The sequence below is a fragment of the Betta splendens genome, chromosome 1 (genome assembly GCF_900634795.4).
Source record: "Betta splendens chromosome 1, fBetSpl5.4, whole genome shotgun sequence".
Classification (NCBI taxonomy): Eukaryota; Metazoa; Chordata; class Actinopteri; order Anabantiformes; family Osphronemidae; genus Betta; species Betta splendens.
This window is the reverse complement of record NC_040881.3, coordinates 17632662-17651472: the sequence shown is the minus strand read 5'-3', so window position 1 is coordinate 17651472 and position 18811 is coordinate 17632662. Positions and strand designations below refer to the sequence as shown.

The 18811-nt window shown below is 39.6% G+C and overlaps 1 protein-coding gene and 1 long non-coding RNA gene across 5 annotated transcripts in view; one reads left to right on the top strand and one right to left on the bottom strand.

The window, feature by feature from the left end:
- crebbpa (CREB binding protein a) overlaps window positions 1-8792 on the bottom strand; it is a 35561-nt gene extending 26769 nt beyond the window's left edge. For all 4 annotated transcript variants that reach the window (XM_029142620.3, XM_029142636.3, XM_029142646.3 and 1 more), the window contains exons 1-2: window positions 7878-8792; window positions 3290-4014 (exon numbers count right to left, since the gene is read on the bottom strand). In XM_029142620.3, the coding sequence (XP_028998453.1) occupies window positions 3290-4014; window positions 7878-7965 (813 nt within the window). In that variant the 5' untranslated portion in view covers window positions 7966-8792. The remainder of the gene's footprint in view (window positions 1-3289; window positions 4015-7877) is intronic.
- On the top strand, window positions 8549-18806 carry LOC129604142 (uncharacterized). The gene is made up of 3 exons (XR_008694805.1): window positions 8549-8689; window positions 8807-8899; window positions 15602-18806. It is a non-coding gene; the product is annotated as an uncharacterized LOC129604142 (long non-coding RNA).
- Window positions 18807-18811: the final 5 nt, after the last annotated feature.

Sequence of the window (18811 nt, the reverse complement as noted above, 5' to 3'; positions counted from 1 at the left end):
CAGATCAGTAAACATCCAGGGCTCAGACATAGAGACTGTGGACAGTTTTAAGTACCTGGGTGTTCACCTTAACCTGAAACTAGAGTGGACTACAATAACACTGATGCTCTGCATAAGAAAGGCCAAAGTCACCTCCACCTCCTGAGGAGACTGAGGTCCATTGGAGTGTGGCCAAAGAGGTTATCATCTATTTTTTACTTAAAGGTTTGTTTAAAACCTATATCTACGAGGTTTCTTTCAGGCGACCATTATTGTTACACTGTGCTGTAATGAGGAAAAAGTAGCAGTAGAAACAGTAGATGAGATAAAAATTAGGAGCACATTTGAAGTCAGTGTAGTTGCTGTAAAACCAAACTAAAGTGCAAAACAGAAGGCTTGAGGCCTCGGATTATAGGTAAATGAGATCACAATCTCTTCAATTTTGAACTGCTCAAAGTGGCTATTAACTGAGTTTTGATCTGTGTTTGAATACACAGAAATAAAGTGGCACACAACACAAACAAACCCCGTCAGAGCAATGTTTTACACACTTAGTAACTTAAAGCTGCTCCCTCATCTACAACGCTGCTGTGAGACTAAAAAGGGCTCTGCCAAGCAAGGCCAGGCAGTATCCCCTCAGGCTGTTGACACTTCAACAGACCAGATAAAAAAGACCCAGCTGAGACGACCAGACACTGGCAGCTTTTCAACACAGCTGAGCAGACATACACACACACCGCTCCCTCTTGCCATTCAGTCACTGCTCACTCCACAAATTAGTGGGCAGGACTGTTGCCAACTATCATCTCAATTTCTTTGCTACCAGGCCAGACTATTTAGCTTAGCTGTCCTCCCTCCTCCTTCCTCATCATGCTCACGCAATGCCACGGACTGATTAAGTGGTTTACAATAAATGGGGTGGGGGGTGGGGGGGCAAAATAAGTAAGCAGTGTTCATCTGCGTACAGTAACAAAGTAGCATGAGGCAGGAAGGAATGACAGCAGTCTCTGACCAACACACTTGCACAGAAAGTAAAGTAAAACGGAGGAAGCCACATACAAAGACTAGTGTCTAGTTGTTTTCTCCTACAGAGCTGTTGACACTGACTGAGGATATGACACAGTAGAGCCTCCCCTTGCAAATGCTATCACCTCTCAGATGCTTCGAGACGGGCTTTTAATCTTGGTTGTGTCGGAATGTGTCTGAATTAAAAATAAATCTCAACAAACATTCAGTAGGATTTTGTTTTATACAAAAATCCAGTGTTTGAATAATAAAACCTAAACCAACAGAGCAAGCATAGAGTTTTGTTCAGTTGTAAAGATCTGCAGCACGGGAACATGTAAACTCCTGAGACTCCTGAGCTCCTTCTGGCTTTGAAGCAACAGTGACAAACACTAAAACTGTTAAATGCTGCTGTTACATTTAGTGTGTGCATCGTTGTAAGTTGAGATGTTCTATGGTAGTGCTGTTTATTACTATGTAGATGCTTGCGCTAACAGATTACCAAATTTTCCGGACTTTTCCCCCAAGCTTTGAACCCTGCTTCTTAAACAATGATGCAGCTTGCGTTTTGTGTGCATAGTCATTGTTAAGCGTTAGCGTTGAGAATCTTCAGTGTGCTCTTGCTACCAGTGGTACATTAAAGCTCTACTTTTTAAAGGAAGCACCCGTATGTGATTCACTTGCTGACCATGTCGGAAGAACAGAGCCAACGAGAGGATTCTTTCTGCCTTTAATAAATGTATAGTTCTCCAAGAGATTGTGAAGCTGTTTAATTTATTCTTACACGCAAACCACGCAGGAGTTGCTGCGCTCAATAAAAGCCAAAACAAAGCAACCTTAAACAATTCAAGACGGCCTGTCCATCAGGGCAATGGTGACTCTGTGGCAGCAGCTCCCTACGCCATGAGGAAAAAATCAACGAAACAGTGAAAGGAGGACAAACAAAGTGTGTGACAAAATAATTGTGAGGCTGTTTAATTCTGACACTGAAGATGACTACTTTAGTGGTTTTAATGCGCAGAAGGTAGTGACGGGAAGCTCTTTTGGCTCGGCTCTTTTAAGAGATATTTTCATTTTACAAAGTTCGCCAAGTTCGCAGAGCTGACCAAGGGCGGCTGTAGATTCGTTTTTCCCGGGCAGGAGTCGGCTCTTCTCGTTCGCTACATAGCATTGGCTCTACACATCACTGGCAGTAGGCAGTGGTAGATATTGATCAATAACTCTGTAGTACGCTGCTTTATTTTTCATTTTTTTTAACCAGCCATGTTACAGGCGCTGTATGATAAACGAACTCTGTACTCACGTAATCTGTGTATGGTAAATAGCTTATGTTACAACGTGGACTCATGCAGCTTATAAACCGGTGCGGTCAATATTTTCTTTATTAAAATCTAGAGGGTGCAGTTAAAACTCGGGTGCGCTCTATAGTGCAGAAAGTACAGTAAGTGCAAGAAACAAAGAACAACTTTAACTTCTCCCACAGTCCACATAGTCAGGTTGGCTGGAGCTGCTGCAGATCTTTACAACAAAACAAAATTCCATGCTAGCTTGGTTTGTTTATATTTATAGTTTAAATAAACCCTGATGAAGGATTTCATGAATTACATTTTTTAAATTCAATTTATTAAAAGTAATAATTAATTGGCAGATTAATCAATTCTCAAAAACATTGTTACAACCCTGCAAGGAACGACATTATGAGTTTAAAATTAAACACACTAAATCAAACAAAGTAGGGTACTTCGATTAATAAAACTAAAGACTGAGCGGTAATGTTAATTCCGATTCCCTGGTACACATAGAATATAGAAACACAGATTGACTTGCCAAAGTTGCCTTATATTAAGTACATGTGAAAAAGAGGTGAGTTGCTGTGTGACATTTCTGGACTATTTGCCAGAGAGTTGGTAGGTGTGTATACTGCAGCTTTGTTGTCAATAGCACAGAGTGCCAGTAACAAATTAACTCTTTGCTTAACGTGAGAATACACCTTGAAGACCTACTCCTCCGACATTCAAAGAATGTGTTACCACCTGGGATCAGAAATTTGCCATATTAGTAAAAATAAGATAAATTTGCCAGAATGTGTAATTTGCTAGTCTCAAGTATTGCACAGGAAACAGCAAATAAGGAACATGAGCTAGCCTGATTGCCAAAACAAAACACACCAACTCATAACTATCAAGCTGTTCACCACAGACCAGGGGAAAAAAATCTATTCTAATGATTAATTATAGTCAGAATCCTCCTGACACACAAGAGGCCTAAGTTTCTCCAGAAGAACAGTGATGTTTTTGGCACTTACCTTCATGTTGCCAGCTTGCTGGACTGCATTGAGGGAGGCATGAGCTCCCATCTGTTGTGCTCCCTGGGTCAGTGTCTCAGCTAATGCACTGCCTGCTCCTCCTGGTCCTGGTGTGGCTCCCTGCATTGCTGATCCTTGGTACTGAATGCCTGCTACTCCTGCTCCTCGTCCTCTTCCAGCTCCAGGTCCCATACCACCATTCATCACCTGGCCAGGTTGGGGCTGCCCCCCAAGAGTCTGTAGTGCAGCATGGCCCTGATTATTGTTAATCATGGCTTGGTTAAATCCTGTTGTGTTCAAGCCCATTGTTGCAGTATTATTATTGTTGTTCTGTCCTGCTATTCCTGTTGGTGTTCCTGCTTTATGGGCCTGAGGAGACGGGTGATTGCTGGGGGAGCCCTGGCCAAGAGGACTCTTTCCCAGAGGAAGTTGAGACCCTATACCACCCGGCTGAGGGATAGCGGAGTTAAGCCCTGCACCTGTAAGGCTGGAGGTGCTGCCAGCTCGAAGAAGCTCTGAGAGTTGCTTGTGCTTGGCAGCTGCATCAGGTACAACTGAGGTCCCACTGCCGCCGAGGCCTGCTGTGGTCCCAACTGGTCCACCAGCTCCAGATGCTGCCCCACCGTTTGAAGGCATTCCACCCATCATGCTCAGATCACCTCCATTAGGGATCAGCTCATCTGGAAGATCATTTTCCAAATCATCCCAGGGAAGTGACCCCAGATCTATAACAGAAAATGTTAAAATAATAAAAATTTAAATCAGATTTTACACTGTCCTTAAATAGGCCACGATAAAGGTAGCAAGAGGTTATGGCCTGAACCATGGCTGAGGTACTCCAGACCAGAACACCATATTTTCTGAACAATCAATGGGACATAATAGTGTTACATCTTTAAAATGGGACAAGAACAGGCAACACTAAAAGACAAATATTTTAGACTGCTACCATTGAAGCCCTCAAAATCATAAATAAAAAAATAATAAAATAAAGGCAACGCAGTAAATGGCAGCACCATGAATGACAATATATACAATTTTTGGATCACTGAACAGAAAATGGTAGCTTGAGCTAAAGAATGATACTTGATCCAAGACACATCCTCCCTTCATTTTTCAATCAAATGTATTAAAGCTATTCTGCTACTGCTAGATAAAATTAATCTGGATCCTGTCTTCAAATGAGGGCACTTGACCTATGCACTTCCCTGGGTACACACAGGCTTTCAGATCTGTCATGCTAGGCCACTTCCTGGTTCCTGGCATTAGGCAAGCAGGTGCTCCATGTAGAGGAAGCTTGATTAGGGCTGAAGGGACCATTCGTCTTTGACTCTTGTTACTTTTGTTTTTCTTGTGTTCTCTTAACCACATATGTTTGTTTCCTAAACGAGACTTGATTTCTGAGCACTGATGATTTCAATAATTCCTGGCTTTTTCCTAATAAATCCCCTGTGGGCCCAAGATGGTAGTTAGTGGCTATAAATACCTGCAAAAGCACCCCCAGCTGCAGTCCAGACTGGGACAGCCATGCCTAAAGTCCAAATGTCTGGTCTTAGAGGGACAGGTGCTGCATGCTTGCTGGCAAACCTTTAGTTGCTGTTCACTGTCAGAGACCTTTGGTTCCAAGAAATGGGTAATAACATCCTCAAAGTTATGCGTCAATAAAATATGGAGGTCAGGAGGTGTGAGGATGATCTGAAGAAACCCTATTCAGCCATGACTGTATGAATTCAATTTTAACTGACCCATGAAGGCCTCACAAGAACTTAGTCAATGATATAATCTGGTTTTGCTGACTTTAAAAATGCAAAACAAGTATTTTTAACTGTTATATAAGAAGTCAGTGTTCCAGTACTATATGAACAAAAAATAAATATGCAAAAGAGCCTAAATGAATTGTTTCGAACTAATAGTTGAAGAGTGAGATGATCCAAAGCAAAAATATAACTATGGTGCAGTCTCTTCTCTCTTTCTGCCTTTGCTCCGTGGTGAGACATTAAAAGGTTGCTAAGACATTAAAGGTTGACAGCTTCTTTACTTATCTCTGTACATGCAAACTTGAACTTTTGTTGAGAATCTTAACACACATTTTTTACATTATACTATTCTTTACCAAAGGTTTATGACTGATTGCCCTATTAAATAAAAAGGACCTGTTTACTATATTTTGCTGTGGTGTGGCAGGTGCAGCCATTTGAACTCTGACAGGGTTTGAAAAGCTTGATAAAAAAAGTCAGCAAAAAATAATTGCCTGAACAAAACGTTTAACACTTTAAAATTTTGTACAAACCAGTGTTGCCAGGGTAGCCACACCCACTGAGTAAATTAAACAACAATTGTGATTTTTTTTTTTTTAAAGCACCAGATATGCTAGGGGCTCCGGCCGTGGCGCTGTGGTTACCTCGCGGCGCCATGCGTATCGTTCACTGTGGCAAACCCTTGACGGGATAAGCCGAAAGGAGTTACCTTTAGTATGCACCTTTCAATATGCCAGCATGCATGATTATTAGAAGAAAAAAAAACTACTGACCTAACATACAATAAGTCACAACAATTCAACAAAGACATCTTTATTTAACCCATGTTCAAACCTACATGAACAAGCCTTGCTGCTCTAACCACAGAGTTGAGGGCCCCGCAGTGTGGCAGATGGCCTAGACAGGCAGGGGACAGGCAACTCTGCCATATACACATGCGTGAAAAACCAAAACATCCCAAAAAACACATTCTCAATCAAAAGTATCATGAAGCGTCTGTTGCAAATGGGAAAGACCATGTCATCGCAGAGGGGTGTCACGCCAAGAATGACACTTTTAAATAGCAAAAGTAAACTTTCTATTTGGAAGAAGTTATTGTGCGTTACCCTGACTCATCTAAGAATCCATCGTGTCTCAACCGTAAGTGGCAGAATCTATAAAGAGAACACGAAGCACCTTACATTATTGAATGCTGCATTACTGGTGCCTCTCTCATGTGTGATGGCTGTAAATAATTGCACTGTAATGCTGTGCAATTATTTCTCCTGCAGGAAAAACTAATCAAAACATAGAACTAGTTTTAAAAAAGACGTTATGCTCTAAACAATTAATACAAATAACACATCTTTTTTATCAGAACCAAAAACAATGTGCAACAGAGTTTTTACAGCACTGCAGCATTTCTTACATACTTTTTTATTACATACCTCCTGGAAATATGACATTAAGGGAAATGTGTTTTAATTTTAATTCATTTTTTATACTAAAACCACAGACAAAGGATTTCAGCTACAGTTATAATATAGGTTATGACTGTTTTTGTAAAAACTGTATCCTACAGTAGTTGTCCAGTGCTAAATGTTCTGCTTCTACAGAAGGAATTAGTTCCTACCAAACTCTTTAGCACTTAAATGTCTTAGGATCAACTGTAAACTGGCCAAGAAATACAGTACAACTAAATATGATGTATTAGAGAATGTCAGAAATCCTCAAGAGGACTTAAAGCTACTTGCAGAAAACATCTGGCTTTCGATAAACCAAGATGTTTTAGGGAGACTGAATATGCAGACACTTGTGACAAACTCCTCTTGGTATGTTTTTAGAACACTGTAGTGAGTTGTCTGTTGAAATTGAAGAAATAATTTTCAAGACATTATTTTTTTTTGTTTTAACACAATATAGTATTTTTTTTCCTTAGAATTAAATCACAATCACAATGTGTCTACGGAAAGCAAACGCTTTTGAAGACCTAACCCAAAACTGAACAAGATCAACAAAAACTTTAGCAAATGCATATTGACAGAACTATCAAAAGAAACAATGTCAGGTGAAGACAGCCAAAAAGCTGATGGAGCTCTCCTTAAAGGCAATTCGTGGCTTCTATACACATACTGCAAATTGAAGCGCTAGAATTAAACACTTATTTCGCCAACCAGTAGGCTTAATTAACATATCACAGCCCTGACAGCCAATAAATAGAATAAAGTCTTCATTTACGTAAAGAAATCCTGTTTAGCAGGCCCAGATGAAAATTTAAATGTATCAGACCGTTGGGTCCCAACTCTTTAATACAAACTTGTGAATTAGTGTAAAGCATCTCAGTTTCCATCGTGTCATGATTAGTGTCATCTGTTACAAATGTTCTTTGCTATCATACACATATGCTCAGCAGCCAACAAGGCATACTTCGTTAGCTTGACTGGTCTAACGCAATAACACAGCAAGACATCCACTTCTCGTGGAAGCAATAACGGTTCACGTTTAGAATGGCGTTGATTTTTGTAACTGTGATCATCTGCAGTGCTGCTGAACGGAGTTTATACTGCATGGAGACAAGACAACAGCAAATTAACATTAAAAGAGTACCGCGCGGCTCTTCACTGCATCTGAGCATGATGCACCCCTACATGCTCGCCAGATTCACAGCATTTACTACGGTAAATGCACTAAAGCCACAGTAGATATTACTAGCAAACAGACGCCTATTTAATGTCTAACTACAATGCACGTTACTGGGTTCAGATGTCAGTGGGTTCAGAAAATGCCTGATGGGTAAGTTTAGGAATCGTTATTTTGATGTTTACGTGTGCCTACAGCATTGAGGCCTTTACCTTGTGCATCAGACGCCGACAGGCCAGGTGAGTTCAGCTTAGGCCGTTTGGAGCTAGGGGGGCCAACGTCCAGCAGGTTTTCCGCCATAGTTGGAATCCTCTCCGGCTGATTACTTAGGTTGATGACTCCGATTACCTTCTGGCAGGGAAGTTGTTTAATCAACCCGAATCTTCTTGGTTAGCACATTAGCAAGCTGGCAGCCCGCTAACGTTAGCTAACTGGCTAATAGCTAGCTAATTGCCTGCTACCAGCTAAGTTAACTGTTAGCTTTAGCTACCTCCTCACCGTGAGAGTCTATCTTTTAAAAGAGATGCAACAGCGCCCCGCTTCGCCACCGCCATTCACCCCATGATAATCCAACACCCAACACCCACATTATTATCGTTAAATATCGCAAAATAAAATATTCCCCATGTAAAACTCAAACTCCAATATCACAGTCATATAAAATCAAGTGGATCTCTGCATTTCAGAGCAAAAGTCTCAATTTCTAGATGGCCAAAGTACCCATTTTGCGTGACGTCAAATTTCTTCATGCAAAAATCGCGCGAAGATCCACAAAAACGCACAATTGCACACAAATGTAATATTTTTGCAAATCACTTCGAAAGTCTCCGTCTGGTCTCCGCTTGGCCACCGTACTGCTCCCGGACGGCGACAGGAGCTAAATCGCCGCACTCTGAAGGGGAAATCAGATATACGGAGATTTTCTGCCCGACGACCACCGATCCAATTCCCGTTTAATCGCACAAAGTGTATCCGAGGCGACGTTAGGAATCCGTTTTCAAGGGGATGACGCTGTCCTAGCGCGGTAAAGATGTTTGATTTTTGTGTAAAAACCAGTGTTGGACCGAAATCCTAATTCCGAGCCACGACAAGATGGCGGCTGTTGATTCCTTCGATACAAAAAAGTTTTTTTCTTTTCCAGCTCGGCTGTGGAGGGGGAGGGGCCGCGCAATCACGCCCTACGTCGAAACACTGGCGTTTTCTACCACTGGGGACGCTACAGCACCGCTACAACGTGAATGCATTACAAACATTACAAACAAAATATTGACTACATTAAATTTATACTACAGATAAAAAAAACATACACAAATAAAATGGCAAGCCTAATATTAAAACAAAGTGATTCATTAAATAGAAAAAAATCTGCATGTAATATTGACACTATAATTATTTTTTACTGTACTGTTTATAACACAATATCACAATGGCATTGTGTTTTTTATATAATAATATATGTTCTTGAAGAAACTTGAAGATGTACATGTACTTTCCGAGTCTTTGCTGCTAGAAGTTAATATTGGATAATATTTTATTTGGGAGAGAAAGTAAACTAAGACATCCACCCTCCTCGCAGTATTAGGTTCACGTGAATATTGGTAAGTCTACCTAAAATTGGTAGACTTACTTGCATTATGCCAGGTTTTAAACTGCTGATTTGGTCCATGCTGTTGATTTTCTTTTCTTACATAAACCCATCTACAGTTTATAATTCACAGTAAATGTATTATTTTCAGCTTTGAGATTTATTTTTCTCATACTGGGAAAAAAGAACCCCATAACACTCACACTTACTCAAATAGACACACATTGAATCAATTTGATAATGTGTATGTTTTCATTGTTTTCTGGCAAAATTCTATACATGCACATGTATAAAAAATCATATGTGACATAAAATAATAAAAAATAAAATGCATATGTACAAACACAGTGCTTTGTGCAAATGTGTACAGATTATGATCGTGTTGATAAATGATACATGGTAATGTGCACTAAACTTACTTGATACATCTCATTCATGAACATAAAACAAATACACAAAGATTTTAAATGAAAAAAACTTTGACTAACATCTGTCCCAGTATAATTAAAAACACATATGGGTTGAATTTACTAAAAAATATATAAGCTGTGGAGCTGTCAACATTTAGATGAGTCATTAAGCAAAACTATTTTGTTGTCATGGTTTAAACTTTTTTTAATCAGTGTTTATTTTTGTCTTTCCCCTACTTTGCTGTCACAGAAAAAAATCGCATTTCAGGATTTCTGGGGGGACTTCTTTCTCCCTGCTAAAATAAAATTAATATTGTCATACGCACATGGTCACTCAATACACTGTCAATGACAGCACACATTCTAAATACCTTTAAATAAGCAAACCTTAGTGATCTGAGGAATTGGCATGTTGGTTACACTTGTCTAATATTCAACATAAATGTTGAGACAATATCAAAATAAAAGGATTACAGTGCAGAATGATACTAAACACTGTTGTGTGTATGGCACAAGTATTTTTAATTTTTGAACCTATTCAAATAAGAGCTTTCGTACACATCAACAACTGAGTCAGCATTGTTCACTTGAGTCTTTAATTTATGTGTGTACAGATTGAAAGGGGGATTTGAAAGAAATTAGAAAGATTTTAAATGTGAATTGAATGTGAGCTATGTATTAAAATAACTTCTACTGTTATCATGATTATTTCATACAAATAGTGCTTAGGGACTAATAAACATACTCTTAATTTAAAAGGCACCGGTTCTGTATATTTGGAGTGCACAATAGCAATGTTACAAAATTACGCTTTTAAGCTGCTGAAGGCTACATACTGTAGCAAGAGATGGTTAATCCAAAACTCTTCTATCTTCCAATAAAGCTGACTAAATTAGATTTATATCACAGTACAGTGATCAGGTGATGGTTACAGAGTTAAATGACTTACTGTACACACACGCACAGGGGAAAACAAGTGCTTTCAAAAACAAACCACAGCATAGGCGCAAAGAGAAGTACAAGTGTGCCAATTATTCAATGGGAGCACCATCAAAATATTCTTTGATCAGCTGAACTAATTACAATTTCAGAAGAAATCTGTCAAAATTGCTGTAAATCCAGCTAAACAAGCATAACGTCCTCAAACAATAAAATTATAATCTATTCTCATTATGAAAAGCGAAAAACTCAAAATACAGTCTTACATTTAGGCACAACAAAACAATTAGCTAGTTTAGGTTGCACTGCACCTATAGATTACTTAATTAAAAAGTGGCACATTTTAAGTATGTTGATACAGTACAGCACCCCTCAGTGAAGGGGCCGTCACAGAATCAAAGTTAAAACTCTCAAACCTTCAACAGCAAATCACCACTTAAGGCATACAATACTTAGTGAATTAATCTATGGAGATGGACTCACCATTTTTTCTGGCAATAAAGCAGCTACCATAGCTGAAATGGACTTTGAGGCTGATCTGTACTTTGACACAATACCTACATGGACCTGTATTTGCTCAGGAACTACATTTTGATTGTCCCACTCAAAGGTATACTACACACTAAGTCTTTTGAGTATAAAAAGTCACCCAGCTGTGCCTCGAAGGATAAATCTAGTAATATTTAGTATTTCTCTTTATTGAACATAAGAAGCGAATAGGTAATTAATTTAGCTACGTGCATTGTTACATTGTAGGAAGTCAACAAAACATTTACAAACACCTTTGTGTTTTACAGTAGATGGGTGTTTCATACTCAAAAGACTAATATTGTGTAAAGTATCATAACATTTAAAGTGCCCTTTTACTTTTGTGACAATAAAAAATTCTTCCACCCTTTGTTCCAAACATATCCTCCCTTATCTTATCTGATTATGTAATTTCACTTGTACTAGTTGTGAAAGAAAATAAATCTGTTTTAAAGTTTCCCGTGATAATAATAACCAAATACAAGTAGTTGAGAAAAACACTGTGCAAGATCTGTGCTTTGATGACCATTATGTTGCTACATAAAAATATATATATATCCAGCTCTGTAGTACATCCCCTTTCACTTAGACACTAGTACAAATGAATACTGTATTAACCCTTACTGTATGTCAAAGCAGAATACATAAATTAATACTGCTTCACATGATTCCATCATTCTTCTCATAGTTACCTACATTGGCACGTATATAGGCTCTGAAATAATTTCCCTTAAGAAAGGTCAAATGTTTGATCACATTATAACAAATTACATGGCACATGATTTTGAAGAAAGATTTGCATTGAAAATAAAAGCATGAAGACGAAACATGAAGGAACTACAGCATATTCCACAGTCCTAGATTGTTTTGTTCAGTATTCATACTTTTTGTTCATCGTTCTAGCACTGAAGGCACTTGAAATAAAATAAAAATAATGAATTAGAAAAAATATCAACAACAACTCTTCCTTTCCCTTTTTAGCCTGCTATAGATTGCTCTGCTCAGCGTAGGTACAACCCACCCCAAAATTCTGGTGTCATACCCATGCAAGACATATTCATAGCCAATGTTTGTGTTGGAGTGATACTCCGTCTTCGTTGATGCCGAGAAAAATTACTTACACGCCAAAGGGAAGAGACATCCTGCCCACGTCTGCAATCCATCCTGGACAGCCAGCAGAAGGAGCCAGAAAAAGCGTGAAGGGGAGGCATCAGAGACGAGCATAAAACTCATCATTGAGTTTTGTTAGCTCACTGGCTTCTTCCTTTTCATCCTCCTCTTCAAGTGTATATGGAGCAGACTGCAAGTGAGACGGCACTTGTGCAGAACTATGTGCCCTGCCTAGTTTAGGGTAGGGAGGGTTGAGAGTGTCTGATGCAAGGGACTGCCCTTGAAGGAGTGAAGAGTCCCTATAGCCTTCCTCCCTCACCTCTGTAGGCTTAGCTGGTACTGGTTCAAAATCAGATGTAGGAGGCTGTGTTAAAAAAGAAGTGGATGGAAGAGCTGCGGCCTGTGCAACAGCATACAATATTTTATTGGTCGCTGATGCCATAATCTGCTCTTTGTGATTTTGGGATATGTTTTCCACACTTTTGGGGTAGAGAAAGGTCCTCATTTGACCTTTACCCTTTACATTTACAGTACCTCTGTAATCAAACTCTAAACCCATAGCACTTAGCACAGCATGGCTCTCTTCACTCACCTGCACCCGACATTCTACACCAGTGGAGTCCATGCGGCTCGCAATGTTTACTGTGTCTCCCCAGATGTCATAGAGCAATTTAGTGGTGCCAATAACACCTGCAGTCAGTGGCCCATGGTTAAATCCAATACGAAGCTTGAAACCAAAACCCAGCATGTTCTTGTTAAAGTCGTCCAAGACCCCCATCATCTCCAGGGCAAAGTTAAAAAGTGCCCGCAAATGAGTGTGTGGACAATCATCATCGTTCTCAGCCATTTGCTGGACATTCAGTCCTGATGCTGCCATGTAGGTGGCACCGATTGTCTTGATTTTCTCCACACTTTTGAATTCAGGTTTACGCAGGAGCTCATCAAAGTCTCCAATTAGCTCGTTGAGGACACGGTAGCATTCTTTTCCACCTTCGTAGCTCTCTTCATAAAACTCACTGAAGTTTACAATACTGGCAAAGATCACACCCACACTGTTGTGGTTCTTAGAGTAGCTCTGGGTCACCTGAGGGCACAGTAACACAAAGATGAGAAAATATTATGAAAGCCAATAATTCAGATACTTCTTCAGACATTTACTATTGTTCTGCTTTCTCATCATGGCATCATCACTATGTTTTTGGGATTACATCAATGTCATAACTATGATAGTTCTGAAAAAAAAAACAGAAACCTTGAGCTGGTCAGCAACATGAATTGGAATGATGTTGCCCAGTAACCACTCAGCCTGGTCTCGCATTGTCTGTATCTTGGAGCGATGTTTGTCAGCCTCCACGTTGCCATGGTAATGGAGACGGTAGCTGACCTCAAACTCACGGTTAAGAAACCAGACCAGGAGAAGAAGCAAAAAGAAGGCCAGGAGAGCCTCATGGAACAAATGGTCAAATAGTCGTGGGGGAGAGTCAGGGCCTAATTCTGAATGACCGTCACTTGGAGTAGAGATGTTTAATCTAGTAGAAGAAAACAGGAAGACAGGATAATATAAATTAGAGAAATAAGTAGATAAAGAAGATCAGTTTTTTTTTTATAATATATATATATATATATATTATCAATGATAAGGTGGTGAAAAAAACGAATATTTACTTTGTTGAATATGTGAGAAAAAGCATTACTATTTGTTCCTAATTTAAGACTCAGTAAGAGGAAGCATTAAAAGATCTGTCAAGAAAAGCCCCAATAATATTTACAACATAGGGGTAAACATTCAAACAACAGATAATGAACACAAGGCCAATAAAGAAAAACAAATTCTGGATCAGAAGTCATTTTTGGACAGCTGAAACAGAACCTGTGTGTGTGTTTTACAACAGGGAACAAAACTTATGGGAGAGAAGTCAACTTAGCAGGCACACAACCAACATTCAACATTGTCACAACATTGTCACATCGACAAATGACATTATTTCATTGATGTAACATTGAAGCAACGTTAATGCTAATGGCTAAAAAAATGTTAACAAAATACCAATAAATCAACCTTGACATACAGTTGAAATAATGTCAGTTGTTTTCCTAACATTGAAACAACATCTAATGCTAATCAAAGTAAAAGTTAAAGCGTTTATTGTCATATGTACAGGTTCTCCCATACAATGAGATTCTTACATTGCTTGTCCACAAGAAATACCAGAACAAAATAAATAAAATAAAATATACAATAATAGTAATAATAACAACTACTACTACTACTAACACACGTGATGGTAATACTACAACTCAACAATAAAAGTAATAATAATGGCAGTACTACAGAGAATGGGTTTGTTAAAGTAACAGAGTTTAAGTAAGTAAAAGCAAGTAATGTGCAGTGTGCAAATGACAGCAGCACGACGGTGTGCAAATAATGGCAGTGGTATCAGTCAGTTGCAGTCAGACCTGAAAGAGTCCATTGGATGACTGTTCAGTCATCTGATGGCTGAGAGAAAGAATGAGTTCCTGAATCTGGAGGTCCTACACACAGACTCCTGTATCTCCAACATGAGGGAAGTGGTGTAAACAGTCCATATTGAGGGTGGGTGGGCTCCTTGAGGATGGAGGCACAACTCCTGTGGACTCCGCAATGATAAATAGCCTGCAGAGAGGGCAGAGAAGTCCTGGTGATCTTCTCAGCTGTCTTCACCACTCTCTGCAAATGTTTGCGGTCCTTATCAGCCATGCTGCCGTAACACACAGTGATGCAGTTGCTCAGGATGCTCTTACTGTAACTGCGCTAAAATTGCTGAGGATCTTTGGTGACATACCAAACCTTCTTAACCTCCTCAGGAAGTACACCCGCTGTTGGGCTTTCTTCACCAGCTGCATAGTATGAATGTCAGGAATCTGGACTTACAGTCATGTTTCTGCTCACTTCTGTTTTTATTCCTGTTCCTGTCTCCATTCAGCCCATTGTTTTTGCTGCCACCTTTGTTTTCGATTATGTGTCTCTCCAGTGGCATCCAGTTAGTAATCTACCCGGTATTAAAGCCTCATTATTCACTATGTCCATTCCCAGATTGTCTGTACTCGCATTCCAGTGCACTTACCTTGTTTGCCTAGCCCATATGACCGTGTTTTTGTCCTTGACTGTGTTCTGCCTTGTCCTCCTAGTACCGTTGTCTACATTGACTTTTTGTGCTTGACCTAAGCTAGCTTTGACCAACTGTCTTATCCCTGCCTGTACTTTTACCTGATCAACACCCATGTATTGACCACTGTCTGTTTGACACGCTATTGCTCAGTGATTAAAGACTTCGAACCAATTTCTGTGTCCGTGATGTCAAGTTTCCTCATCCTTGCGCCACAGGAGCTGCCCACAACCTCTACGTTCTCCTCACCCTGGCTATCAAAGTCGACCGTCGTCTCTGGAATAGCGACCAAGAATGCTGGGAGGAGGAACACGAGGAGGCTCGAGAACAGCTGCAAGTTCACCCCAGGCACATCGGTAAGAAAGTGCTATAAAGCAGTCGAGAGGGCTGCCATGACATGAGTACCCAAGTAATCCCAGCTCTCCGGCCGGCAGCCGAGGAACCGATGTAGGTGAGCCAATCCTCCATGTTTAATGCTCCTTTTTGCTGTTTGCCCACGGTCAGCCTATCGGCAGGCTTCAACTCCCTCCAACAGGCAGTGTTATTGAACTCCGGAGCCACAACAAGCTTGATGGACGCTCGGGTGGTGGTGAGCACTTCCTTTCTTCCTGCCACGGGGGAGGCAACAGCCTGCTAAAGGGGCTGTTGGAGCATAAATTATAGGTCAAGAAGTATGAGTTTCACGTGTCAACCATTTCTTTCCTGGGATTTGTCATCTCACAGGGTCAGATTCAGATGGAACCTGCTAAGACACAGGCTGTTGATAATTGGCTGATACCTTAGTCTTGCTGAGATGTGCAACGGTTCCTGGGCTTCGCCAATTTTTTACCATAGGTTCAATTGTCGCTTCAGCAGCATCTCCTCTTCACGCTCTGAATCTAACATCTTACATCTAAATCTAAGTTCCAGAAACAGACGTGGCCTTCACCCATCTTAAGCACAGCTTCATGCCGGCTCCTTCACATGCTGGACCCAGCCCATTAATTTGTGGTGGAGGTTGACGCTTCAAACTATGGAATCGGAGCTGTGCTGTCAAAGGGGGATGCTGATAATAGAAGGTTGCATCCTTGTGCTTTCATGTCCTGCAAGATGTTTCCTGCGGAGAAGAACTATGACATTGGAAACCGCATACTTCTGGCAGTCAAGGCGGTACTAGAGGAGTGGCGACACGGGCTAGAGGGTGCAGAGCAGCTAGTGTTTACCGACCACAAGAACCTGAAGTACCTTAAGTCATCCAAAACTCTCGGCAAGCTCGGTGGTCACCCTTCTTAAACAGATTCTACTTTTACCTATCATATTGCCCCAGCTCTAAAAACACCAAGCCAGATGCACTGTCTCACGTTCATGACGCTGAGGAAGATGTCGAGTCTCCTGAACCCATCCTTCCTGCAACCTTTCTGGTTGGAGCAGTCACTTTGACCCAAGAACCAAGTCAAGGAGGGGGGTCGGGACCAACTACCACAGCCAGCCTGTCCCCCCAACCCTGTGTTTGTTCCACCCAAAATCTGGGGCAAGGTCATTCATGGGGCCCATGCCTCTACGTTTATCATTTTAGCATCTGTCGACTGCCTTTTGTAATCGGTCGTCCTTTCTGGTAGCTGTCTGTACTCAAGGACGTCAGAGAGTAAGTTGCAGCCGGTTACTCCTGTGCCTCTCATAAGAGCACACATCAGTGTCCATCCGGCTTTCTCTAGTCACTTCCAGTTCCCCACCATTCCCCAAACCCAAGAATTAAGAGTCCAGGTGAAGTCCTCACTCATGGTTGAAAAAAGGATAAAAAAATACCTATAAATCCACGTTGACATATGGTTGAAATAATGTCAGTTGTTTTTGTAACGTTGAAACGTTTAACGCTAATGGTTGTAAAAACATTGACAAAATACAAAAAAATCAATGTTGACGTGTCTGAAATAATGTCAGTTGTTTTTTAACAATATAATGTAACAATGTTTATGCTTATGACTGTAAAAACGCTATAAAAAAACAACCTTGAAATTGAAAGAATTAGTTAAAATGACAGATTGTTTTCAACATATCATTAGTCAGACTTTATTTAGATGTAAATAATTATTTATTATTTGTTTATTTTTATTTCTTCTTATAAAGTTTTGCTCATCATGCATTACATTTTTAGCCGTTTTATTCAGTTCTATTCATAGATTGTATGTGGTTCTCATAATAAATGAACTATCTAGACTATAGTCTCAATAATATAATTCAAACGGTGATGCGAAGGTTTCTGCTGCAGCAGAGAAAACACCCCGCAACTATTTTAGAAAGAGCAGCTATTTTTAAGGTAAGTCAAAACTATTAAAACATATTTAGACTGTATAATAGGCTGTTACTCTAAGATTATGTTTGAAGTGTTTGCATTTTTTTACACTGGTTTAAATGTAAAAAAAATTATAAAAAAAATCTAAAAATCTTTTACACTGGTTTAAATGTGCAAAATTTGTGAAAATTATCTAAATGTTTGATTTTTGTCCTTAGATGCTGTCATCACAACTTATGAAACTACATTATTGAACATACAAAAAACAATGAACACAAAGGTTGGGTGGTGGTGGAAAAAAGATGTAACTTTCATTAAGTGTTTCTGTTAAACTTTGTCTTCCATAAGCCAAGTGGTGCTGTTTTATCCTTTGTTTTGTGGTTCTAGTTCATCGTGGTAACTTGTTTCCGCGGGATTAGTGGGATTAGTTTGGTAAATTAGATTTTAATGACAGTGTAAGTTGCAATGTTGGTTATACAATATTTAATTAACATAAATGTTATCTTTACATTTTTTTTGGCATTTTAATTGTAGGTATGTATTTATTTCATGTTCAATGCTGGCCCGGAAAAAAAAAGTACGCGTTCCGCCCAAACATATATTACTGGTGAGCAATGGAAAGCATGTAAAAGAAGGCGGCAGTATAAGACAAGATGCTAAAGTTTCACATCGTTATGAAAATAATATAAATCAATGTAAACATAACATTGCTAAAAGACCTTGAATCAACATAAATGTAACATTGATAACTGACCATAAATCTAACGTTGATGAACAACCATAAATCAACTTAAATGTAATGTTGACGATCTACCATAGTGCAACTTTGAAATAACGCTGACAAACGATCATTATGCAGTGTTAAAATAATGTTGCCCTATTAGTGTTGATTCACCTTTCAAAATCTAAACATAATTCAATGGTCATTTAACCATAATTATTCAACCTCAACGTTAAAATGTCTGCTGGGTAATCCAAAATAAAGCCAAATAATTGGACTATCAATTCTGCAAAGGAAACACTTAAAGTCAATCACCTTCAAAGAAGGCGGAAAACCATATCAAAAAGAAATATCACATCATATCATTTTAAAATATCATATAAAAGGTGCTATGTTCTATATTAGTGCACGTGCACTATGTGCTGCAGCCAGCAA